At 43.5% G+C, this 20,596-nt stretch overlaps 1 protein-coding gene across 1 annotated transcript; it reads left to right on the top strand.

Annotated features, from left to right (window-relative positions):
* The first annotated feature begins 370 nt into the window (after window positions 1-370).
* LOC108034015 (tyrosine-protein kinase Drl) lies at window positions 371-19,391 on the top strand. Its single transcript, XM_017108749.3, has 4 exons — window positions 371-794; window positions 16,484-17,813; window positions 18,004-18,300; window positions 18,437-19,391. Exons 1-4 carry the CDS (start codon window positions 680-682, stop codon window positions 18,546-18,548), a joined length of 1,854 nt encoding a protein of 617 aa, XP_016964238.1. The 5' UTR covers window positions 371-679; the 3' UTR covers window positions 18,549-19,391.
* The last annotated feature ends 1,205 nt before the right edge of the window (window positions 19,392-20,596 follow it).

Below are 20,596 nucleotides of genomic sequence, written 5' to 3' on the forward strand. Positions count from 1 at the left end.
CTGAGTTTTGGTATAAGCTCGAGGAACTTTTCACTCTCGATGATCAATATATACTACCTGAAAAGTAATATCGGGCCTTGGCAAAAACATAAAAAATATTATGTTAAACTTTTGCTAATGAGTAGAGCCATTTGATAGTTAAGAAATTACAAATAGAGTACTGGGTAGTGCTCTCACTTCCCCTTCAATTTCTCTCTTGTGGATGGCGTTTCCACAGGCTCTCTCGACGCTCGACTCCCTGAAAGCCATTCGAGAGCGCATAGCCATTCGTGAATAACCGGATCCACAAGGTCCACGGGGCCCACACGCGGCGGAACCCATCCGCTTCTTGGCGAACTGTTTGTTTATCCAGATGACAGTTTGTGGAAAATCGTCACGGTGCGCGCATCAACGGGACTCGAACGCGGAAAACTGCGAGAAAAGCGAGGAAAAACGGGTGCAGAGGCTGATTGGGAAATATGTGCGCCTGAGTTTCCCGGCCAGAGGCACAGTGCCAAATGTCTGACAAATAATTCTGATAATTCCTGTAATAATAATCAGCGGGATTAAAGCCACCGAGAAAAGTGTAGTAAAAACAAATTGTTTTTCGAGTGCCAAAAAAAGAGGAAACCGAATCGGAGAAAACGAAACTCTGTTCAAACTCTTATTGCGATTAAAGCGGTGAATATCCAATCCAAAGATGGCCAGCAGCCGTGGCAATTTCCTGACAATCGGATTACTCTTGACCCTGATCGCCAGCGGTCAGGCCCATCTGAACATTTTCCTCAACCTGCACGAGGTGTTGCGTCTAATCGGTAAGTTGGCAGGAAATTCTGTAAGCTTAGGTCGCTCTATGGTTTTTCAATTAACTGGCCAATTATTTGCCACCTTTGCCTGCGTCCGACTTTAAATCAAATTTGATTTATGCCAAGCCAAGCTTTTGGCTTGTGGGCAAACAGGCAGAGATTTTGCCGGATTATTTACTCATTTTTCCTGTAAATAATATATGATTTTGATTGTTTCTTAGCCTGCAGCTAAGAATTTTCTTTGCACTTTCTTTTGCCAAATTGGACAGTTTATTCAGAAAGCTTTCTATTTGTCTAAGATGGTTGCCTTGTTCTTCATTTTAATTTATTGCTAAGTTTATCTTGACAAATAAGAAAGCCAAATTAATTTAAACTGTGGACTTTTCTTCGAAATTGGAAGCATTTATGCCAATTAATACTTAAACCTGATTGTTAAGTGCCTGAAAAGAAAACCACTTCCAATAGAAAATTCGCTAAAAATGTTATTTAAATTTTATAAAAAAGCAGCATTTGTTTTATAAAAAACATAAAAAATGTATTTAAAGTCTAGAACAGCTTGACTCATAAAATTTATTTTAGCATTCTTAAATGGATACTTTTTGAGGATTATTGTTATATATTTTTCTGTGAAAAGCTCTATTTAAAGCATACATTTTTTTAAAATTATATGAAAATTGTATAAAACAAAATAAAATATACAAACTTATTTCTCAACAAATATTGATATATTTAGTTGTGTGTAGGTATAGGATACCTAAGGAAACAATTTATCGCTTTTATTTTTAACTTTTATTTAAACCATTGTAATCTTTTTTATTCGGTTGACTGATTTCTAGGTCTTATCGAAACTGATTCGTTAATCTCCAGCTAATAACGAAGTTTCCACTTGAGCAAACTAATCGGCTTTAAGGTAGCCCCAAGCCAGTACCCGAGTACCTTTAATCTACTGCCCAGCTTATGCTTTTCCACCTCCCCCTGCCATATCTGTTTCAACTCAACCTATTCTCGACCAGAAAAAAACACACATAATCCCATCGAAGAGATTGCCAAGCTAATAAAAGTGAGGAAAATTGTTTTACAATGTGTCACAGGCACAGACAAAGAATTTACAACCCAGTGAATATAAAAAATAAATCAGCAGCCCAAGGAAAGGGTGGCCGAGCTGGGACAAAATCCATGTGGAATCGTAAAACACATGCAAAGTGCTTGTTTATATACATGTGGGGAGTACAAGGTGGGATCGGTAGCCGGAGATAGGGCAAGAATTATCAAAAATTATGTTGTAAAATTTACAACTCTCGCGTGTTGTTGTGGGTGTGCAAACAGGCCGGGTGATTGATGGGCGTCAGGGGCTCTGGAGGTCTGGAGTTCCAGAGCTCTGGAGGGGCACACAGATTGCATCGCGTCACTTGTGAATAACTGGGTAAATATTTGCTCCGTGGTGCAGGGCTAATCAGGCGCTTATCTAGTCGGTTATCACCGCTTGCCACTCGTCGTAATTCATGTTTGATTTGAGTGCTGGGCTCTGGGGGTATCCAGGTTCTGACTCCTTGACTACCTTACACCTTATCGCCGGCCAAAAGCGCCAGCAGACAATCAATCAAAGGTGATACGGCACTGGAATGGGTCTGGGATGGATGGCCAGTTGAGGCTTTCCACTTGACATGGCCCCGGGAAATTTATTAGTTGTGTCAGCCGTGTGTCAAACGAAATCAGAATTAAAACCCATTAAGCGGTGGCCGCTATTCATTTTTCGCCTGACTCCTCCAACTGCACTTTCCCCTTGGGGTTCTTTTTTTTGGGGTTTGGTGAATGTGGAAAATGGGGTTTGGGTGGGTCTCTGGTGACGCTACCCTCTCCAATTATTCAACGCTGACAGCGGGTTGCATGCCTGACCTACTTTTCGATCCGCCAGCTAGGTGTCACTTTTATTTTATTTTATTTATTTTTTTAGCGGTCGCTTCAAAAGCCTTTGTGTGAGTGCACATCAATTAAATTGTCAACCCGGGCAGCAGCAGCACGGGCAAAGTGAAGGAGAATCGCCCGAAGAAGAGGTTTATGCACTTGCAGCTGCGGCGTGGCATTCACTGTTCGTTAGGTTAACATCCACACCATATAGCACAGTAAGCCATAAAACACCGCACCACCTGCCATATAGCCACCCACTTTTTTATCCCAAAGTGCGCCCCAAATTGCTGGGCTCTATGTAAACCGTGTCAGGTGTGGATCAGAGGGGCGTGGCGCTGTCTTCTTGGTTCCTGGTTCGGTGGTTCTGTGGGCCAGCTCGTTAGCGAAATGAGCGGATATGTAAAGTCGGTGCTGATGGATTTTGCGGTTGCAATGAGTGACCAGGGGGCTTGGTTGAGAGACAGCTTAAGAGTGGCCAGGTGTAGCCAAAAATTACCATCGTTAAGAGTTGCGGACTCCTGACGTGGTAAAAGGATTACAGGATAATAATATCATGTTTAAGGAAAATATAGTTAGTAAAGGGTTCAGGGAGATATGATTTCATTAGATATGTATTAGGACAAGAAGGTTTTTAAATATAATAAATAACTCACAAGACTTTTTTTAATATATACTGTATAATCAAAGATAATATTGCTAGTATGAGACATTTCAAAATGTCTTTTGTATTTTCATAGGAATATGTTATACTACCTTGGAGATGAAAAGAATAAATCTATCTGAAACGTAGAAAACCAATTAAAATCGTACTTCTAGAGCCACCATAAATTTAACACACAACACCCATCCAATTTTCACAGTCGAAAAACTTTTCCCTCACACTTGGCTTAGAGCGGCTTTTGGGGTTGCCCAACTTTGTATCCCTGGCAGCTGGCTGAGCAGATCCCTGGATCCACGTAACCCACGGACATTGCCAGTCACGTTTCGGGTCTGTCTATCAACACTTGCTAATCTCAACCCCATCTCTCTAAATGGTTTGACACTTTCAACTGGCGCGGGCCAACAGATTCATCATCTCGAACTGAACATGATTTTCCGGCGCACAATGGAAATTGCTGCCAACTCACGTTTGGCTAATAAAAGCAAAGAACATTTGGCCGAAATACAAAACATATTTTCGGCAAGTAATGTGAACTCAATTAGAGAGCAGCAGCGGCAGCATCCCGGGCAGCCGGCGAACTCAGAACTTAAGGGAAATCTCTTGTGTGCGTGGCCAAAAATGTTTCACCCTCGGAATAATTAATGCTGCAGTTGGAATCGAAGGCATTAGATTTGCCCGAGCGTGCGGCATGTGTTGCCAACTTGCCACGACAACATAAACAAGCGGTTGTCGTTGCCCCCTGCCACCTGTCTCCTGGCTGCACGGAGAAAAAAATTCAAAACAAACCTATATAAAAGTTCTTTGAAAATCTACTTTCTGTCGATAGTGTTTATCTATAGTTTTATTGTGGGTTTCATAATTTAAACGTAAAGATCTTCAGCTCAAAACGAGAGACACTTTCTCCACGTGTACCGATCCATCCAGTTGCCAGGTTGTTATGTCTGGCTTCATGCAGAGTTAAACGCGTAATTGGCAAATGAACATCACGGGCGGAAGGCAGAATTGTCGATGCTGTTGCAGTGACAAGGACGATGACGTGGTGGCAACAGCAGCAGCAGCAGCAGCAGCAACAGCAACATCTATTGCTGCAGCAACAGAAACGGCAACTTTGTGGCAACAGCATGTGTGACTATTTGCGAGTCGGGCAGAAATATCTGTTGCCACTAGAAATCCGGCTGCGAATGCCACTCACGTGTCACTGGCATTACATCTAGAGGTCCTTAAACTGGGTTATGCGTCATAAAAATTGCGTTGTTGTTAACAAATAAATTTGTTAGAGCCAAATTAAAGTATATTGGGAATAAAAGGGAAATTACCTTCTTAAATTTAACTACAATTGACATGTTCATAACTATTTTTTGTTTTGTTTTCTGGATTTAATTACTATTTACCTGTCAGGCAATGAATCATATGGGGATTTCATAGTTTTAGTACACATAAATACCATATTTGGTTCCAGTTTTTCTGTGTGCATTTCGATCCTTCCCCTTATTATTGACGAGTCATTGTCCCCTTATAGGCTTTCATCCCCGTGTGTTGCATTAATGCGGCTATGCAACATTATGAAAAAATCGGTTATGGTTAGGTGCCACGCCTTCGTAATTGAAGCCACCACTTGCGCTTAATTAAATCACTAAATGATTTGCGCATGTTGTTGTTTGTTTAATTACGGTTCAGGAGCTATTGTGGGTGACAATAATAACAAGAAATCATAAGCATCACGCTTCCACACCCACAAATTGATTTCCCAATCAAAACAGTGGTGAAAGTTTATCATATACCTCACAAAAAGTAACGCAATGATAACTCCCAAAGGCTTTGATGCTTTAGTTTTAAAGCTCACTTCGGTTATCTTTAATCGGATTCTATATCAAAATATAAATAAACCGATGATAATCTTGTATGTTTATTACAATTTATTGCCAAGCAAACTTAATATTTTTGATTTATCCCTCCAAAATAGGCATAATTCGAGAGAATTCCACTAGCTGGCTTTATATAACATTTAAACTATTGAAAGCATGGACGATTTAAAAGTTAAAATGTTAGGAGGTTAGGAAATTCGAGAAATTAAGATTATTAAAAACATAAACCAAGTGCCCACTTCCATGTCAATCTTTATAATTTATGGCAGTCAACTGCCCCCAAAAAGGCCAAGAAAAAACAAAACCGAATTAAACTATCTGTAATTGCTTTGGGCCAGCCCATTTATCCGGCTTTCAATTAAACTAAATTTATTTAAATTAAAATCATATTTCACATTCCAATTTGGCAGCGCCACGAATTCCCCAAGAGCTGCTTCACATATCAACTCTATTTTCAACCCCTCAGAGAAGAGCTGAGTTCCCTAGTCATATCTAAAGTGCTTCAATGCTCGGTCTGTCAGTCAGTCCGGACTTGTTATCAAATTAATTTAATCAGTTTCAATTGTTTATGTTCTTTTGGACTTCTTGCTGGGGGTTCCCGTTTCGGTTGCACTTTCTTCTTTTTGGATTTTGTATGATTGGTGGCGGTCAGGCACGAAATGGGAGAGTTTTCCGCTGCCGCCCATTTCCCACACCCCCAAAAGCGGAATGTGAATGAGTTGCACAACTTCCAGTCGACTTGAGCTTTTTTCCCCTTGTTTTGCTTGGAATTTATATCATTTGGTTTTTATGATTTCAGCTTTTTTCTTCTTCCGGTAATTATCTGCCTAGACAAATTGTTGTGTCCATTATGCGGCGGATTTCGATGGCAAACACATGGGGGCAGATGGAAATAATTCATGAGTTTTCACAAAAGCGTTTTCACGAGCTCCGATTGCGTGCGGGGATTAAATCAAAGGCAAAGCCCCTTGTACTTATGCTAATCCTTGGGAAAACGCCGAAATCATCTTACCCTTTGCACGAAAAGCTAATCAAATAACCTCAGGCCAACCAAAAAAAAGATGAAAATCCCGCTCAAGGGTAATCAAGGCAAAATCACTTTCCCACAATCATGATGGGTGATTAGCAGGGGGTTGTCTTCATCTGGCGAATGCATCAGCTAAGCTGCAAATAAAATGTCTAAATAAACAAAGGCCAATGCACGCGACGCGTGCTGGCCAAAAAGCAATTGTATCTAGTGGATACCTACGAGTGTACGTATCCCAACCCTCCAGCTCTTTAATCCAAAGTGAGAAAAGTCGCACACAACAATGTCAAATGCAGGAGGAGGGCCAGGGTCGGGGGTATGGCCTTCTACCTTCGCTACTTAATGGACCAGAAATGCGTGGTGCAAACAGCAGCTCCCCCACAATCACAATTCGGTGTCCCTGACCCTCGTCCCAGCGTCCTGCGTATGCAAACAAACGGGCGGCGGAGGAATACGTTCGCCCGGAAGCGAAATGCCAGCCGGGATTGCAGGCAGGCAAAACGCCGGCACTACAGCCTGAATGAAAGGCGGGCGGGCCCGGCACTTGAGCACGCCGTGGCCTCCACTCCCGGTGTTGAATCAGGGGTCTCAAAGCCAGTTCCACGGCAGACAGCCACCCTGGCGAGGAAGGGCAGCTCCTCCTCCTCCTTTCATCCCTGCCAGCAACCCGCGTTGAGTGCTTTATTTCGAACCACCGGTGGCAGGGGTGGATGTGGATGTGCACAGCAGAGCCAGGAGCCTTCGCCTGCAGGCAAACTGCAGGCTGACATTACCAATGATGACAGTGGCACAGTGGTGCTCAATAGGTAAAAATTGGGCTTATTATGCTCCCTATAAATATTTCTAGCTAAGTAATGTGGGTCTTATAAAGTTCAAAGTACAAGCTATAAAAATATGAAGAAATACATAGTAAATATTAGGCAGTTATAAATATAGCTACTTTTGTACTGAAAACTTCCGATTGATCATTACTTACCCTACGTTGCTCATTGCTTTTATTATTCAGTTTTTGGAACCATTTTTTAAAATTCCTAAACATAAAATTCAGTTCATAAAAACCTTGATTTTTCATTTAACTAAAATCCTAAAACCTTTTTTTGTTTCCTATATTTGTTTCCTGTGTTTCCCACATCACCAGAACCACTGTCTGCTTCCCATATTTTTATTGCTGGCGAATTCCGGCGGGCGCCTCGTCGCCCTCCCTTTTCCCTTTTCCCTTTTCCCTCGACTACCCACCACCCCTCGCCATCTCGACCTGACTCTCGTAATGAGCCCGTAAATTATTTTTTATTATTTCGTATTTAATTTTTTCATTGGCCGCTATTGTTCCTTTGCGCTACTCCTTTACATTCAGGACACCGACAGGAAGAGGGAAAAATGACGGCGCGTGTGTGGCATCCATTTGATATTCGAAATTGATTGTGGGAATCGAATCTGATGGGTCTGATAAATACATATGTGTAAAAGAAAAGGGAGCCACGGCCAATCGATAATCAACGAGATGCCGAGGCACAATCCAGCACTAAAGTTGCCTAAATGAAGCGTATTATGCGTCTGTCAGGGCGTCCATTAACAAAATGCTAATTACTTTCCGCACAATTATCTGCTTCCAGCACAGAAATCCATAAGCACATAATTCACGAATGCAGCTTATTGGAAAATTTCACACGCCCGCACAGCGAGCGAGCTTCCACAGATGCAGTAGCACCAGCTTCCCACGCACAGGGAGCCAATAGAAAAACATGGGAAAAGCGGGGGACTTTCCCCCTATGAAAACACATCTGGCTGAGAGTGTGTGTGTGCTTGTGTCCTGATAACATGGATGGCAATTAACCATTTTCTGGAGCACTTAAGTGCCGAAAAAAGCGATATGCATGTGGGACTCGTAATGAGTTTCTTTTGGGGGGGATAATCCCCAAATTAAACTAACATGTGGGTGGGGCCACCGCTCCGAGTCAGGCCCATAAGGAAATACTTAATGCAGTCCCCAGCTAAGAGTAAATAAATACAAGTGCCTGCCACCCAGCAAGAAAATCTTTTATAATCTCTGATTATAACAATATATAATTCCACACTAGTTTATAATACAGAGAGTGTCGTGTTTTATATAATCCAGAAACCAAACACAATATTTGAATACAGGGATCTGAAATATTTGATATGCACAGTACGCTGCATTTTATAAGTTTAATATATCCTAAAAACAAAAGCTGGGGCATGAATAAAACTATTTTATTTGCAAAGTTTAACACGTTTAAGCAAAGTTTTCAAAGCAGCTTAAAGCGAAACTTTCAAGCGTATTTCTTCGGCATCATAAAAACAAACTTTCGTCCAGAAGCGTGCGCAAACTAAATCCCATAACTCATACAAAACACTCTGCACTAAATTTCCCAATTGCAGTGCGTTCGATTGACCCAATTCGGCTTCCATTTTTTGGGATCCGCCTTGTCAGTCACTGATGACGGAACTCAACACCCTCGGACATGTGCCAATCGTTCCCCACCAATTTCGCGCTGATCGAAATAACGCAAACATTATGTTCACCCCTCTCGCGCCTATTTTTTGACCATCTCCATGTAATTTATGCCCGCAACCCGACGACAGTGAGGAGATCTTTTTCCATCTGCGTTTGTAATTTTCCTGTCACGCCCAATGAGAGCTCCACATGGCACGCAAAGCGTGGAAAAGGGGCAGGCACAGCTGAGTCCTGATTGTTTTGCGGTTTATTTTAAGTTTAATTAAGCGATGATACGGAATATTTATAAATTTCATTTGCCACAGGGGCGGAATATGGGGGCAGCTGGGGAATGGCGAGGGGTTTTCGCCCGATTCGTTCCACGGCGAATGCAATTCGCTCTGCGCTCTTCCGTGAATTAGTCGCGGTTATTATCATGTCTGTTGCCCTCCTCGCTTATTATATTTGTATCTACACTGTAGAGTGCTTATAGACTGGGTGCTCTTCGGTGTGGAGCGTGAAATGCCGGGTAGTTTCTGGGGGGGAGTGGCCATTGGCAACATTATCATTAACATATTTAAATGTGGGATAAGCCGGGTGTCGCCAATGAATAACTAAGTGAATGAGTGTATTCAAATGGAAATCTATTAAGTGAGCGTAAAAATAGCAAGCGTTCTTATGAATGAATTCGATATGGTTTCCTCTCTTGCATTTTTGTAAATAAATAATTTGCATCTAGTATACTAATTAACTGATGGTACAAGGGTTCTAAAACTTTTTTGTAAGCTTTAGATATTTTTAGAAGCAAGCTTGATTGTACACACAATTAACCAATTTGGGTTCATTTTCCACCTTCTCTTTTTTTATGGTACATCATTATAATGCTTACCATTCAACCACTTAAATAAGCATTATTTAACATCCTGTGAGTTACTTAAAACCCCCACACACTATTATCCCACCGCTAAGCTGTGTTAATTACACAGATCTTAACGTATATATTTTTTCCCGTATTCAACTTATCCACCGGACTTGATGAGGAAAATAACCCGGGAAAGAGAATAAAGGAAAGCAGTATGAAAAAGCGTACAAAAGCTTCTGCTTCGTGTGTGGTAGAGTTTACACTTTTTCGGTTGGATTTTCTGCTTTATTTTCGACCCTTCTGCATCGTCACGTTTACAAGATGATAAAGCCTCAGCCACTTTTCAACGGCGGACGAAAACAAAACCCCAAATATATATGTATTCAGATATATTTGCCTGACCCAAAAAACACTCGAAACAAACAAGAGCTGAAAAGTTTCGGGTGTTACTTTTTTTAGGTGCGATTTTTTCTTCTGGGGCTTGGGTGACAATGTCCACTTCGGTGGGAGCACCGCCTACGCCAGTGCAACAATGCTAATCTGCTCTTCCTGCTGCCTTTCTGCCCTTTGTTTTCTGTTTATTTGTTTGTTGCCTTGCCTCGCCGGCAGATGCTCGGCAAAACACACAAAAAAGTCAATAGTACGGTTCCAAGAGCCAAGGACTACGGGCTCCTCACTCGGTCAGAGTCATAAATTACCGCATCCCTGGGGTGCTATTGAAAAATATGTGCGTTTCGCTCCCTGACGATCCGCCCCTTCGCCTGTTTGTTTGGGACCTGGGCTCGGGACCGGCCCTCAACGATGCCCCGAGGAGGCCCCGCCGCTGGCCAAAATTTCTGCTCCTCGACTGCCTTGTCAAAAATTGTTCATAAATTGGTGGCCCAAGCCGGAGTGGCTGAGCTGAAATTTCAGCACAGGAAGTTGCTGTTTACTTAAAACACGCACAAACACATGTGGTTGTGTGCTTTTGTCTTTTGACTGCGGGCAGTTGGCAGTTGGCTGCTGGCCACCCAGGGCGAGAGCTGCATGCAGATCCAAATCCACAACGCACATTAGGAGCTGACCCCAGCAGACCCAGCCCTAAACCGCAGGGCAGAGCTTGGGGCTCCATCTTCCAGGTCGAGGTGGTGCCACCTGTCCCCCAGAAAGGCCCCAAAACCCAGCCCATGGGCCATTCCAACCATCCCATCGCCTGTCTCGTGGTGGTCGACCCACCGCCCTCGCTTTATGACTTACCATAAATTTTATGACAGTGCCTAGACACCGATATACAGACGGATTCGGAGATCCCTCGTCCAGAGGTGATAAAAATTTCATTACGTCACGCAATGCAGCCAGAGCAAAAAGCTAGCCAAAAACACAGAGAGAAGTGGGGTAGTGTTAAATGGTATCTATTTAAAAAAACCCTAAAAAATATATATGTATATAAGCTAGCAAAAAAGTTGTAGTTGGTTCGTTATGTGATTAGAATCGAAATTTTTATCACCATTTTTTATTAACTTCGACTTTTTTTAATATCAATAGGAATAGAATGTATTTAATTTTCTATACAAAAATAATTTATAGCTTGTTACTTTTCATTAGTATTTTATAGTTATATTCCTAAGTTTAAATATTTTTGTATTAGTTTTATTTTGTTAGGTATTTTTGTAAAAGGCTTTAGAAATATACGGTTTTCCCTCAGTGTGCGCCCCGAGAAATTGAAAGGAAGCTTGGCACCAGTGGCAACTTAATGGCCAACACTGTGGCAGAAATCCCTTTTAAGGGCGGTGCCCGGAGGCAGGACTGATGGATGTGGGTGGGTGTTGCCACATCTATGCCCTGGATCCCCGTTGTCTTTGCCAGGTGTCGGTTGCTATCGCTCGGATAATAATCACATTAACTTCTCCAGATAATCACATTAAATTTAAGAGCTCGCCTGTTAATGCTCCTTTTGATTTTTTATGAGTCAATAAGACTTCACTCCAGTTCAGTTCAGTTTACTCCCAATCACGCCTTTAATGAACGCAAAAATGGGAAGGGATTTTCAGCCGTGTACCACCTGCACATTTGCGGTTCTACTGCGCACCTGCCCAAGTGCTCACCGAAGGGCTTACTCAGTCCTGGATATCAGCCAAGTAGCTCAGGCATTAGATTAATTACCGATTAGTGGTGGAATAATTAAGCTGTTTAATTGCCTTGACCCAAATGGGTTTCAGTCAGGAGAGGTCCTTCAGAATTAGCTGGGTCCTAAAATAAAGTAACTTAAAAGCGTTGCGAGTCATTTCCATGGGAATAATCGGAGAATTTTCAAAGATTTTCCTTAATATGCGAAATAATATATCTAGCTAACATTATTTAAAAATATTTAAGCTGTTGAAAAGAAGTTCATTAGGTATTTAACTGAGTTTTCAATGTTAAATATTTCCTAATGTGCTAATTAACTTATACCCTGAAGACAGATAAAAAATCATTAAACCCTTTCTGAGGAGCCCAGTCGTGGCACTGCCCTCTCATAAATAGTTAAGAATTTCACTGCAACACTTGGTAAATTTACATTTTTAATTGAGAATGAGAATCAGCTAACGAACCTTATGGGAAGAAGGCTGTATTACACTCTTATTCCCAATCCCATTACCAATGCCGATGGCCAAGGCCAGGCAAACGCCATAAATGTAATGCGTTTCTTTTACGGGCTTTGTCATAGAAATCCACCAACAGTTGGCAACATAATTTATGCACCGCAGCCCGCCTTCCTGCGCGGAATTTATGGTCTTGGCCGGAGGAGAGCATCCATCGCCGGGCCTCGTCGAGGTGATAATGTAAGGGAAAACACATGATGGGATTGCGTCTGAGCTGCAGGCTGTGTAGAGGCCATAACTATAAGAAGAGCTGCGGCATCCATGGCCCAAAGACCAGGCCAGAAAAGAACTGAACGGAGCAGAACAGACTCGAAGACCAGGCAAATAAATTGCAGCTGCTCGACCGGGGCGATGAAATACAAATAGAAATACTCGGCAGCTACTGGACGTTGGATGAAGTTGCCACAGAGTTGGTCGACTCGCGGGGGGCGGGGAGGGGGCCTGCAGGAGGGGAATCACACTGTCAGTCGCAGTCACTTCACATGTCCTTTGGCTTGTTTGTCTTACACTCTGACGCTCCGTGGATCGCAGCCGGGCGAAGTAAAGTTGTTTGGCCAGACAAGTCTTGGCCAAATGTCGGGCCACGCAGCCGGGCACGAATCATGACCATTCGGGCATAAAAATTACCTTTCCCGAGCCAATTGCTCACTGGGAGAAATGCCTTTAAAGTTGTTTGTCAACCAATTTGTAAAGTGAAATAAAATTAACTGTTAACGTTACTACAACTTTCATTATGTGGAAATAACTCCATATACTGAGATTACTTTCCGATAAAAACCATTTTCTTCAAAAACCAACTCTTTATTTTTAGATCTTTCTTATAAACTTTATTTATATTTTTGAATGCTCTCAAAATGCCTAGAATTGTTATTTCTCTCGGTGAAACCTCTTCGCAGACTCTCTTGACCTCTTGTGGTTAGCTGCAGTCTCAGTTTCTCGACTCGCCACTCGACCCTCCTCCGATTTAATCAGCCCCGCCGACTAACGTATAATTTGGCGAATTGCAAGTTTCATGATAGGGACAATGGGCATGCAGTTCCCAGGCTGAAAAGCAATCTCCTTTTCAAAGGGGCCAGCAAATTGAATCCGCCTGGGCTATGACGTACTTGCCTTTGGCTTAGATAAATTCCAGACTGGCCGCCCTCGTATGCAGATTGAAATGGCAGAGCCCATTAGATGCCCGAAAAGCCCGCGGTAATGACCCTAAATCAGCATCAACTTCTGGGCCAGGGCCCAACCGAATGTCATCATCGGCCGCGGGACTTTGGGCAGATAACCCCAAACCCATAGCTATACCCATCCCCAGATCGTAATAAAAATGTCGTCTGACTTTCGATGGGGGTGTCTCCGTCTGGGGTGCCCGCCGCCCGCCGCCTGCCTTTGGGTGCCTCTGTCTGGGCTTAATGCACAACATATTCATGTGTCAAAAGACAATTTCGGATTTATGGCCTGCGAAATCCCCCAGAAACGAAACGAGACGAAAACCCACGAATGACGCAATGTGGGCGAACAACCAACAACGACAAAAAATATGTTAAGAAAGCATAAAATGATATCCAAACTACCCACTGCGATCTGGTTGGTGGGGGTTTTGGGTCTGGTCCGCCTGGAAATCTCGCCATGTCTGCCTTGGGTTTGCATAAATTAGGATCTGGACGGGTTGCTGAAAGGAAAAGGAAGTTGGGGCGGGGAAAATATTCAGTTGGTGGCGCAAAAAATGTCCATTTCTTTTTTTGCCATTCCAAAGTTCCCTGCGTGTGTGGAAGAGTTTTTCTTTTTTGGTTGATGCGTTCGCTATGGCATTTTCAGGGCTGTAATTGAAATTAAATAGATGTCGTGTCATGAATTTAAATCGCCCTCGTTTGGCCTGCCAACTGGGGGTCTTAAAGAGTTAAAGATGATATATTTTCCAGAAAAATTGTACATTAAACTGGAAGTCTTATCAAAAAATTAAATTCTTGTCTAGAAGTGGAGAAAGTTCCCGGCTAGATGGTAAAATATGCTTTCACCCGAAATTCATCCTTTATCCCGTCACTCCAGCAGAAATGTCTGTACTTAAACTCAACTCTTTCCCCTACAATTCTTATTTCCTTTATCAACGCCCTGGGAGAGAAGCAATTGCTTTTTCCTCCCCCACAGACTTATTTCCTGCACTTGGGTAACTATTTTCGCACAGCTTGAACAACTTTTACTTTTCTCCGAGCGTTGAATTTATGTGTCACTGGCACTTGAAGTGGAAGTTTTTGGGCGCCGTCTGCCCGGCCTTTCCCCTTCGTTCTTTTTCGCCTCCCCTCTGATTGATGTTGGCCAAATCGATTTTCCTTCAAGGCACCTGGCACCCCAGGAACCCAGTGTTCCAGCGTCCCAGCGTCCCAGCATCCCCACAACCCACATCCACGGCATCGACTTCATTTGTTGGGCAATCAGCTCTAATTAGCACCAGACCAAGTTGAAATGCAAAACGCGTCGCGAGGGGAGTTCGAGGGGTTTGCGAGTAGGTAGGTGGGTGGGTGATGGGGCATGGGGCATGGGTTGTTCAAAGTAAATTGCTATTACTTGTCTATAATTGTGTTAGGAGTTGGGGGAAAGTTTTGCATCTGCGGAATTTTAATTGTAATTGTTTTCAAAGTTAAATGTTAGAATGAGTGACTGATGGAAACCGAAAGAAAAAAGAATTGGAAACTTTAAGCGTACTTAAATAGTAAGCGAAACCAAGCTAGCATTATTCATTTTTGTTTCCAAACCATTAATTTTAATGTTAATTAAATTCTGATCTGAGGGATTATGAGCTCACAGCTCGCTCATATTTTTGTGAAAATAACCATTTCTTTTTCTGTTTAATGAGCTGCACCTCACATGTCGCAGACCCATTAACCCTTTGACCCCCTGCCCACAACGGCGTTGCAGTTATCACAAGCTCTCTATCTGACTTAGCCGGGTTCATTATGCGACAGTTTCCCATATCCACTACCCTTAGACCTCGAAGTCCTTCCTCGCTGGGCTTACTAATTACATTTTCAAGAGTGCAAACGAAGCGTGCGAGCGGCAATGGGGGGAGAGGTTTGTCTGGGGGTTTGCCCCACTAATTAGTACGATATATATGTGTTTATAATGCGGACCGCTTTATGCGCTCCTCTGGCTCCCGGTGGCATGAATAGACCCAGGAATAAGTGGCATAAATTAAAATAAAACGTACAAGTATGAAATGTAACTGCGGCCGGGATACGACTGCGATAAAAATCTAAAATAAACACGCTGCAGCAGCAACATGCAACGCACACACACCGCACAGCGGCAACATCAGCATTAATTAAGCATGAACATTTAACCTGCCCTCGGCCACGCCCCCTCCATTCCACCTCTGGAGGCAGTCGCGTGTCTTGGCCAAGGGTCCACCTTCGGTTCTTTATAATTTGATTGATTTATTGTGTATCCCATGGAGGCGCCTCGCAGACGCATTAAAAACGGGGCATCGGGGATCCCTTCCCTACAAAGCGCATGGCTAATTTAATTAAAAATGCATTGCTGGGCAGGTAACAGTTGCAGGTTGAACGAACACTGGCTGTCAAAACTATCAGATCAATTTACGGATAAGAATATACGGCGGGGTAGGCACGGGAAAAGCCTGGACATGTGCCGGCAGGTGTGACGTGGGTACTCCCCTAAAGGGGCCTTCCCTTAGCTGGAAAATTTTGAATTCTCCTTTCTCCTGACCGCCTCAAACGTCTTTAGGTTCGTCCATCATTCCGTCATTGATAGCCAACTTATTTGTTGATTGTCTACAATGGAAAAGAAAGGACCAAGGCGAGTCGGAAAATTGACAATCACTTTAGGAGCGCGCAGCATGCCATTTAACTCCTTCAATATGTCACTTAAGTGTCTCGGAGGACAGATATTTTCCGAATCCCGATCCAGTTCAAGGAAAATCAATTTTCCACGCCCCCAATGAGCAGAAGAAAACTGTTATCCCTAGTGATTGATTATGCAGTCGGGTCGGGTGACTGAGCGCAAAGTTTTTCTCCAATTCACTTGGCCCACAAATATATCATTAATTTCCCCGCGGCTGAATGGGATTATCATTGGCATGGGCGGTAAGGTGATGTGCAACAAGCATTGCACCTAGAGAAACTTGGGGAAAGGGTTCCCTAGAAAATTTAAAGAAACTACTACCTTCTCATACTTATTTTGCAACTATAAATTGTTATCTGTCTTAAAAGTAGAATTAATACAAATTGTTAATAAAAACTTATTTTTCCTAGTGTGCTAAATATGTTTACCCTTTTTCCCATTTACTTACAGGAGTCTCGGCGGAACTCTACTACGTGCGGGAGGGTGCCATTAACGACTACGCCCTGAACTTTGCCGTACCCGTGCCGGCGAACATCAGCGACGTGACCTTCACGTGGCAATCGCTGGTGGACCACCCGCTGCCCTACAGCATCAACATCGCCACTTCGGACACGGAGGTGCTGCCCCGGCCCATCCTGAATATATCCCGGATCGGGGATGTGCCCATGGAGCCGCAGACCTGGGGCATTGCCCTGAAGTGCTCGGGCACCAGGAATGCCGAGGTGACGGTCACCATCAATGTGGAGGTCATCCTAGACAGGGCTACGAACAACAACACGAATCTGATCTTTAAGCGGAAAAAGATCTGCCTTAGAGAGGAGCAGGACAGTGCGCATGAGGAGTACGACGACGACGATGTGGACCTGATGCAGACGGCGCGAAAGGGTCATGGCAGCGATATCCACTTTGTGGATCGCAACGATGAGCACGTGGTGGCCAATGGACATCAGTCGCCGAACAAGGAGAAGCAACGCCCGGTGGTCACCGAGTCGCCGGTTAATGTGGGCCGTGGAAATTCGGGAGGATCTAAGCGCGACTTTGATCCCATGTTGAGGGAGAATCTGGTTCCCCCAGCCAGCGGACTGGTCACTCTCATTGTGGGCGGTATTCTGGCCCTGGTGCTGGTCTCCACACTCATCCTGATCGCCTACTGTGCCAAGGGTCCCTCCAAGCGCCATCCCTCCAACGGAGTGCACCTGATCAAGACCTCCAGCTTCCAGAGACTGCCCACCATATCCTCGACGGCCCACAACTCGATCTATGTCTGCCCATCGACCATCACACCCACATATGCCACACTGACGCGGCCCTTTCGCGAATATGAGCATGAGCCTGAGGAGTTCAACCGCCGTCTCCAAGAGCTGACAGTCCAGAAGTGCCGCGTCCGGCTCTCCTGCCTCGTCCAGGAGGGAAACTTTGGGCGAATCTATCGCGGCACTTATAACGACTGCCAGGAGGTACTGGTCAAGACTGTGGCTCAGCACGCCAGCCAGCTGCAAGTGAACCTGCTGCTCCAGGAGTCCATGATGCTCTACGAGGCCTCGCACCCCAATGTTCTCTCCGTTCTGGGCATCTCCATCGAGGACTACGCCACGCCCTTCGTGCTCTATGCCGCCACCGGAAGTGTGAGGAACCTGAAAAGCTTCCTGCAGGACCCGTCGTATGCCAGGAGCGTCACCACCATCCAGACGGTGCTCATGGGCTCCCAGCTGGCCATGGCCATGGAGCATCTGCACAACCACGGCGTCATCCACAAGGACATTGCGGCCAGGAACTGTGTGTAAGTATTACATGGAAATGGGACTTGAGCAATCATTGTAATGGGGGTAAAAATTAATTTGCTGTTAACCTAGTTTCTAAACTGATTATACTTCGGAGAGATAGAATACTTAGGTATTGCCTAAGAGGATGGAATATACTTGTAAACATTTACCTAAAGTTTTATTTAATTTTTTTCCTCTCTTTTTCAGGATTGATGATCAGTTGCGTGTTAAGCTCACAGATAGTGCCCTAAGTCGCGATCTCTTCCCTGGTGACTATAATTCCCTGGGCGATGGCGAGTACCGACCCATCAAGTGGCTCTCCTTGGAGGCCTTACAAAAGTCGCATTACAACGAGGGCAGCGATGTCTGGTCCTTCGGCGTTCTCATGTGGGAAATGTGCACACTGGGCAAACTACCCTATGCCGAGATCGATCCCTATGAGATGGAACACTATCTGAAAGACGGCTATCGATTGGCCCAGCCCTTCAACTGCCCAGATGAGCTGTAAGTACTTCCCCTAAATTTTATTTCTTATTTTAAGCTTGTTATACTTTTTATTTAAACCTTATTCTGCAAGACCTTTTCGCTTCTTAAGTGTAATAAATTTCATAATGCTCATGCAACTATTTCTCACTTACAGCTTTACCATTATGGCTTATTGCTGGGCCTCCATGCCCACCGAGCGACCTTCGTTCAGTCAACTACAGATCTGCCTATCGGAGTTCCACACCCAGATTACCAGATATGTTTAACCAGCGGTGCTGAAGCATGCCAAGACCTGTAAATACAACAAGAGGCGACGTCGCAAGATTTTCCAGCAGACCACGTCGTCCACCCTGTTCCCAAAGACATATTAAATGGTAGCGCCTAGATGTTGGGGTTAGTACGAGATCCCCAGACGAATATGAATGACGTATAAGATAACATGGATTCGACAGAGAGAGGGTGAAACGGCCTGATAACTTCTATCCGCATAACTCCTAGTTATATGATTAGTCAGTAAGGACATGTGACATTTCAATGCAAGAACTAGGATTACAAACAGAACTTAAACACCTACTGAAAACCCCTGTTAAGACACACACACGCGTTCTCACGATAAGAAGTGCTAGGACCCAGTAAAAAGCTAACTTAAGAGGTGACTCCATCATAAAGTAAAATGAAATAGCAAATATTGATATACTAATCGTAGCTAAAGCAGATCCATTAAATCGGAAGAACACAAAAACCAGTGCTAGGATAGGTACCCAAAAAATATGTCGTAGTTTCCAAGAGAGCGTTGCCAGTTTGTCATTATAATGGGATAACCATACGATACCGAAGCATATATCTATGTAAATGTATTCACGTGTGTGTTTATGTCTAAGAACCGTAGTGCTAGTAAGAACTCAAAATATTTATCTAATGTTAGTGCACAAGCGACCCGAAGTCCCTAACCCTAAGTTACCACCCCTTACAGTCTCGAGTTGTAAGTTTTTGTGTAATATACTTAAGCAGTTTGCATTAGTTCTTAAGTTACTCTTATGGTTTTCTATGGCAAAGACACAAAAGAAAAACGATTTCAATAAACGTCCGTGCATAATATTTAAAAACAAAACTAAATGGCGTTTTTTTGTCAAGTTGGCAAGTGGGAAATGGGACGAGAAACGCTCTGTGAAGGCTCCTGGTAAGTAAGGCATTCTCATTGAGCCCGGCCACGCCCGTCACTTAGCCTAAAACAACGCACTCTAAGAGCAATGTGTTGTTTGGCTACGGCTACCCGCCTCCGCAAGCCTCCTAACCATTCAAAACCCAGCCCCAACCCCAAGTGAACCTAACCAAAACCCAACGCAGCCGAACCAATCTCTTTGGAACACAAAAGGCATGTAATACCAACTGCCTATTTGAGAGCAGACGATGCCTCTACCTCTGACTACAGTCCCCGCTCGAAAGTGGGAACTACCTAAGGCGTCCACACATGATTACTGAAACATTTTTGAATTCTTGTAAAATATTAAATTTTTCTTAATTAATTAGTAAATTAATTATTTTACACGTTTTAATAAAAATCCAAAGAGAAAAAACCATGTTTGAATCTGATTATTTTTTTTTACTAGACCAACTATATATTTTTATCTTATACCTTTAAGCTTTTAGCCAGTATATCGAAGTAATTATAACTTTGAAATTTTGTAATTTTTTTTTTTAAATTGTTTTTGCAAAGAGAAATTTAAAGATCCCTTATTCAAAATGTTTTAAGGGTAACTTCCAAATTAGCCAGAAACTACTGTGAAATTTTGTAATTATCTTTTTTAAATTGTTTTTGGAAAGAGAAATTTAAAGATCCCTGATTCAAAATGTTTTAAGGGTAACTTCCAAATTAGCCAGAAACTACTGTACCTACAGTGGAAAGGTCCTTTCCCGCACACCTGCACGTGAATTGCGGAGGGACGAGGAAAAAGCCCAGGTCATGGCATGCCTTTTGATTGCCATGCTGACACTACTTAGTTTTTGGCACGTCATGCTGGGGACATGATGTTGGCAGCGTCCTTTTTAATATGCCCGTCACACCATCAACGAGGGAAGTCTAGTTTTTGCTGGCCACCACCCACGCCCCACGTCCACCTCCATTGCCAGCTCCTCAGATCCTTTTAAAATCGCTCCGAGTGGGCTGCTCGTTCGGCACGTGCCCGCAGCCCAGGCATTTAGCTAAAGCCACTACGCAAATCGAAAGCTAATAAGAGCGATGCCACCAAGGACTCAACTCGAGTCCTCCACGAGAGTGGCTTATACAGAGTCACAAACCTGCAGCTTTATGCGT

Source organism: Drosophila biarmipes, chromosome 2L, assembly GCF_025231255.1.
Source record: "Drosophila biarmipes strain raj3 chromosome 2L, RU_DBia_V1.1, whole genome shotgun sequence".
Taxonomy (NCBI): Eukaryota; Metazoa; Arthropoda; class Insecta; order Diptera; family Drosophilidae; genus Drosophila; species Drosophila biarmipes.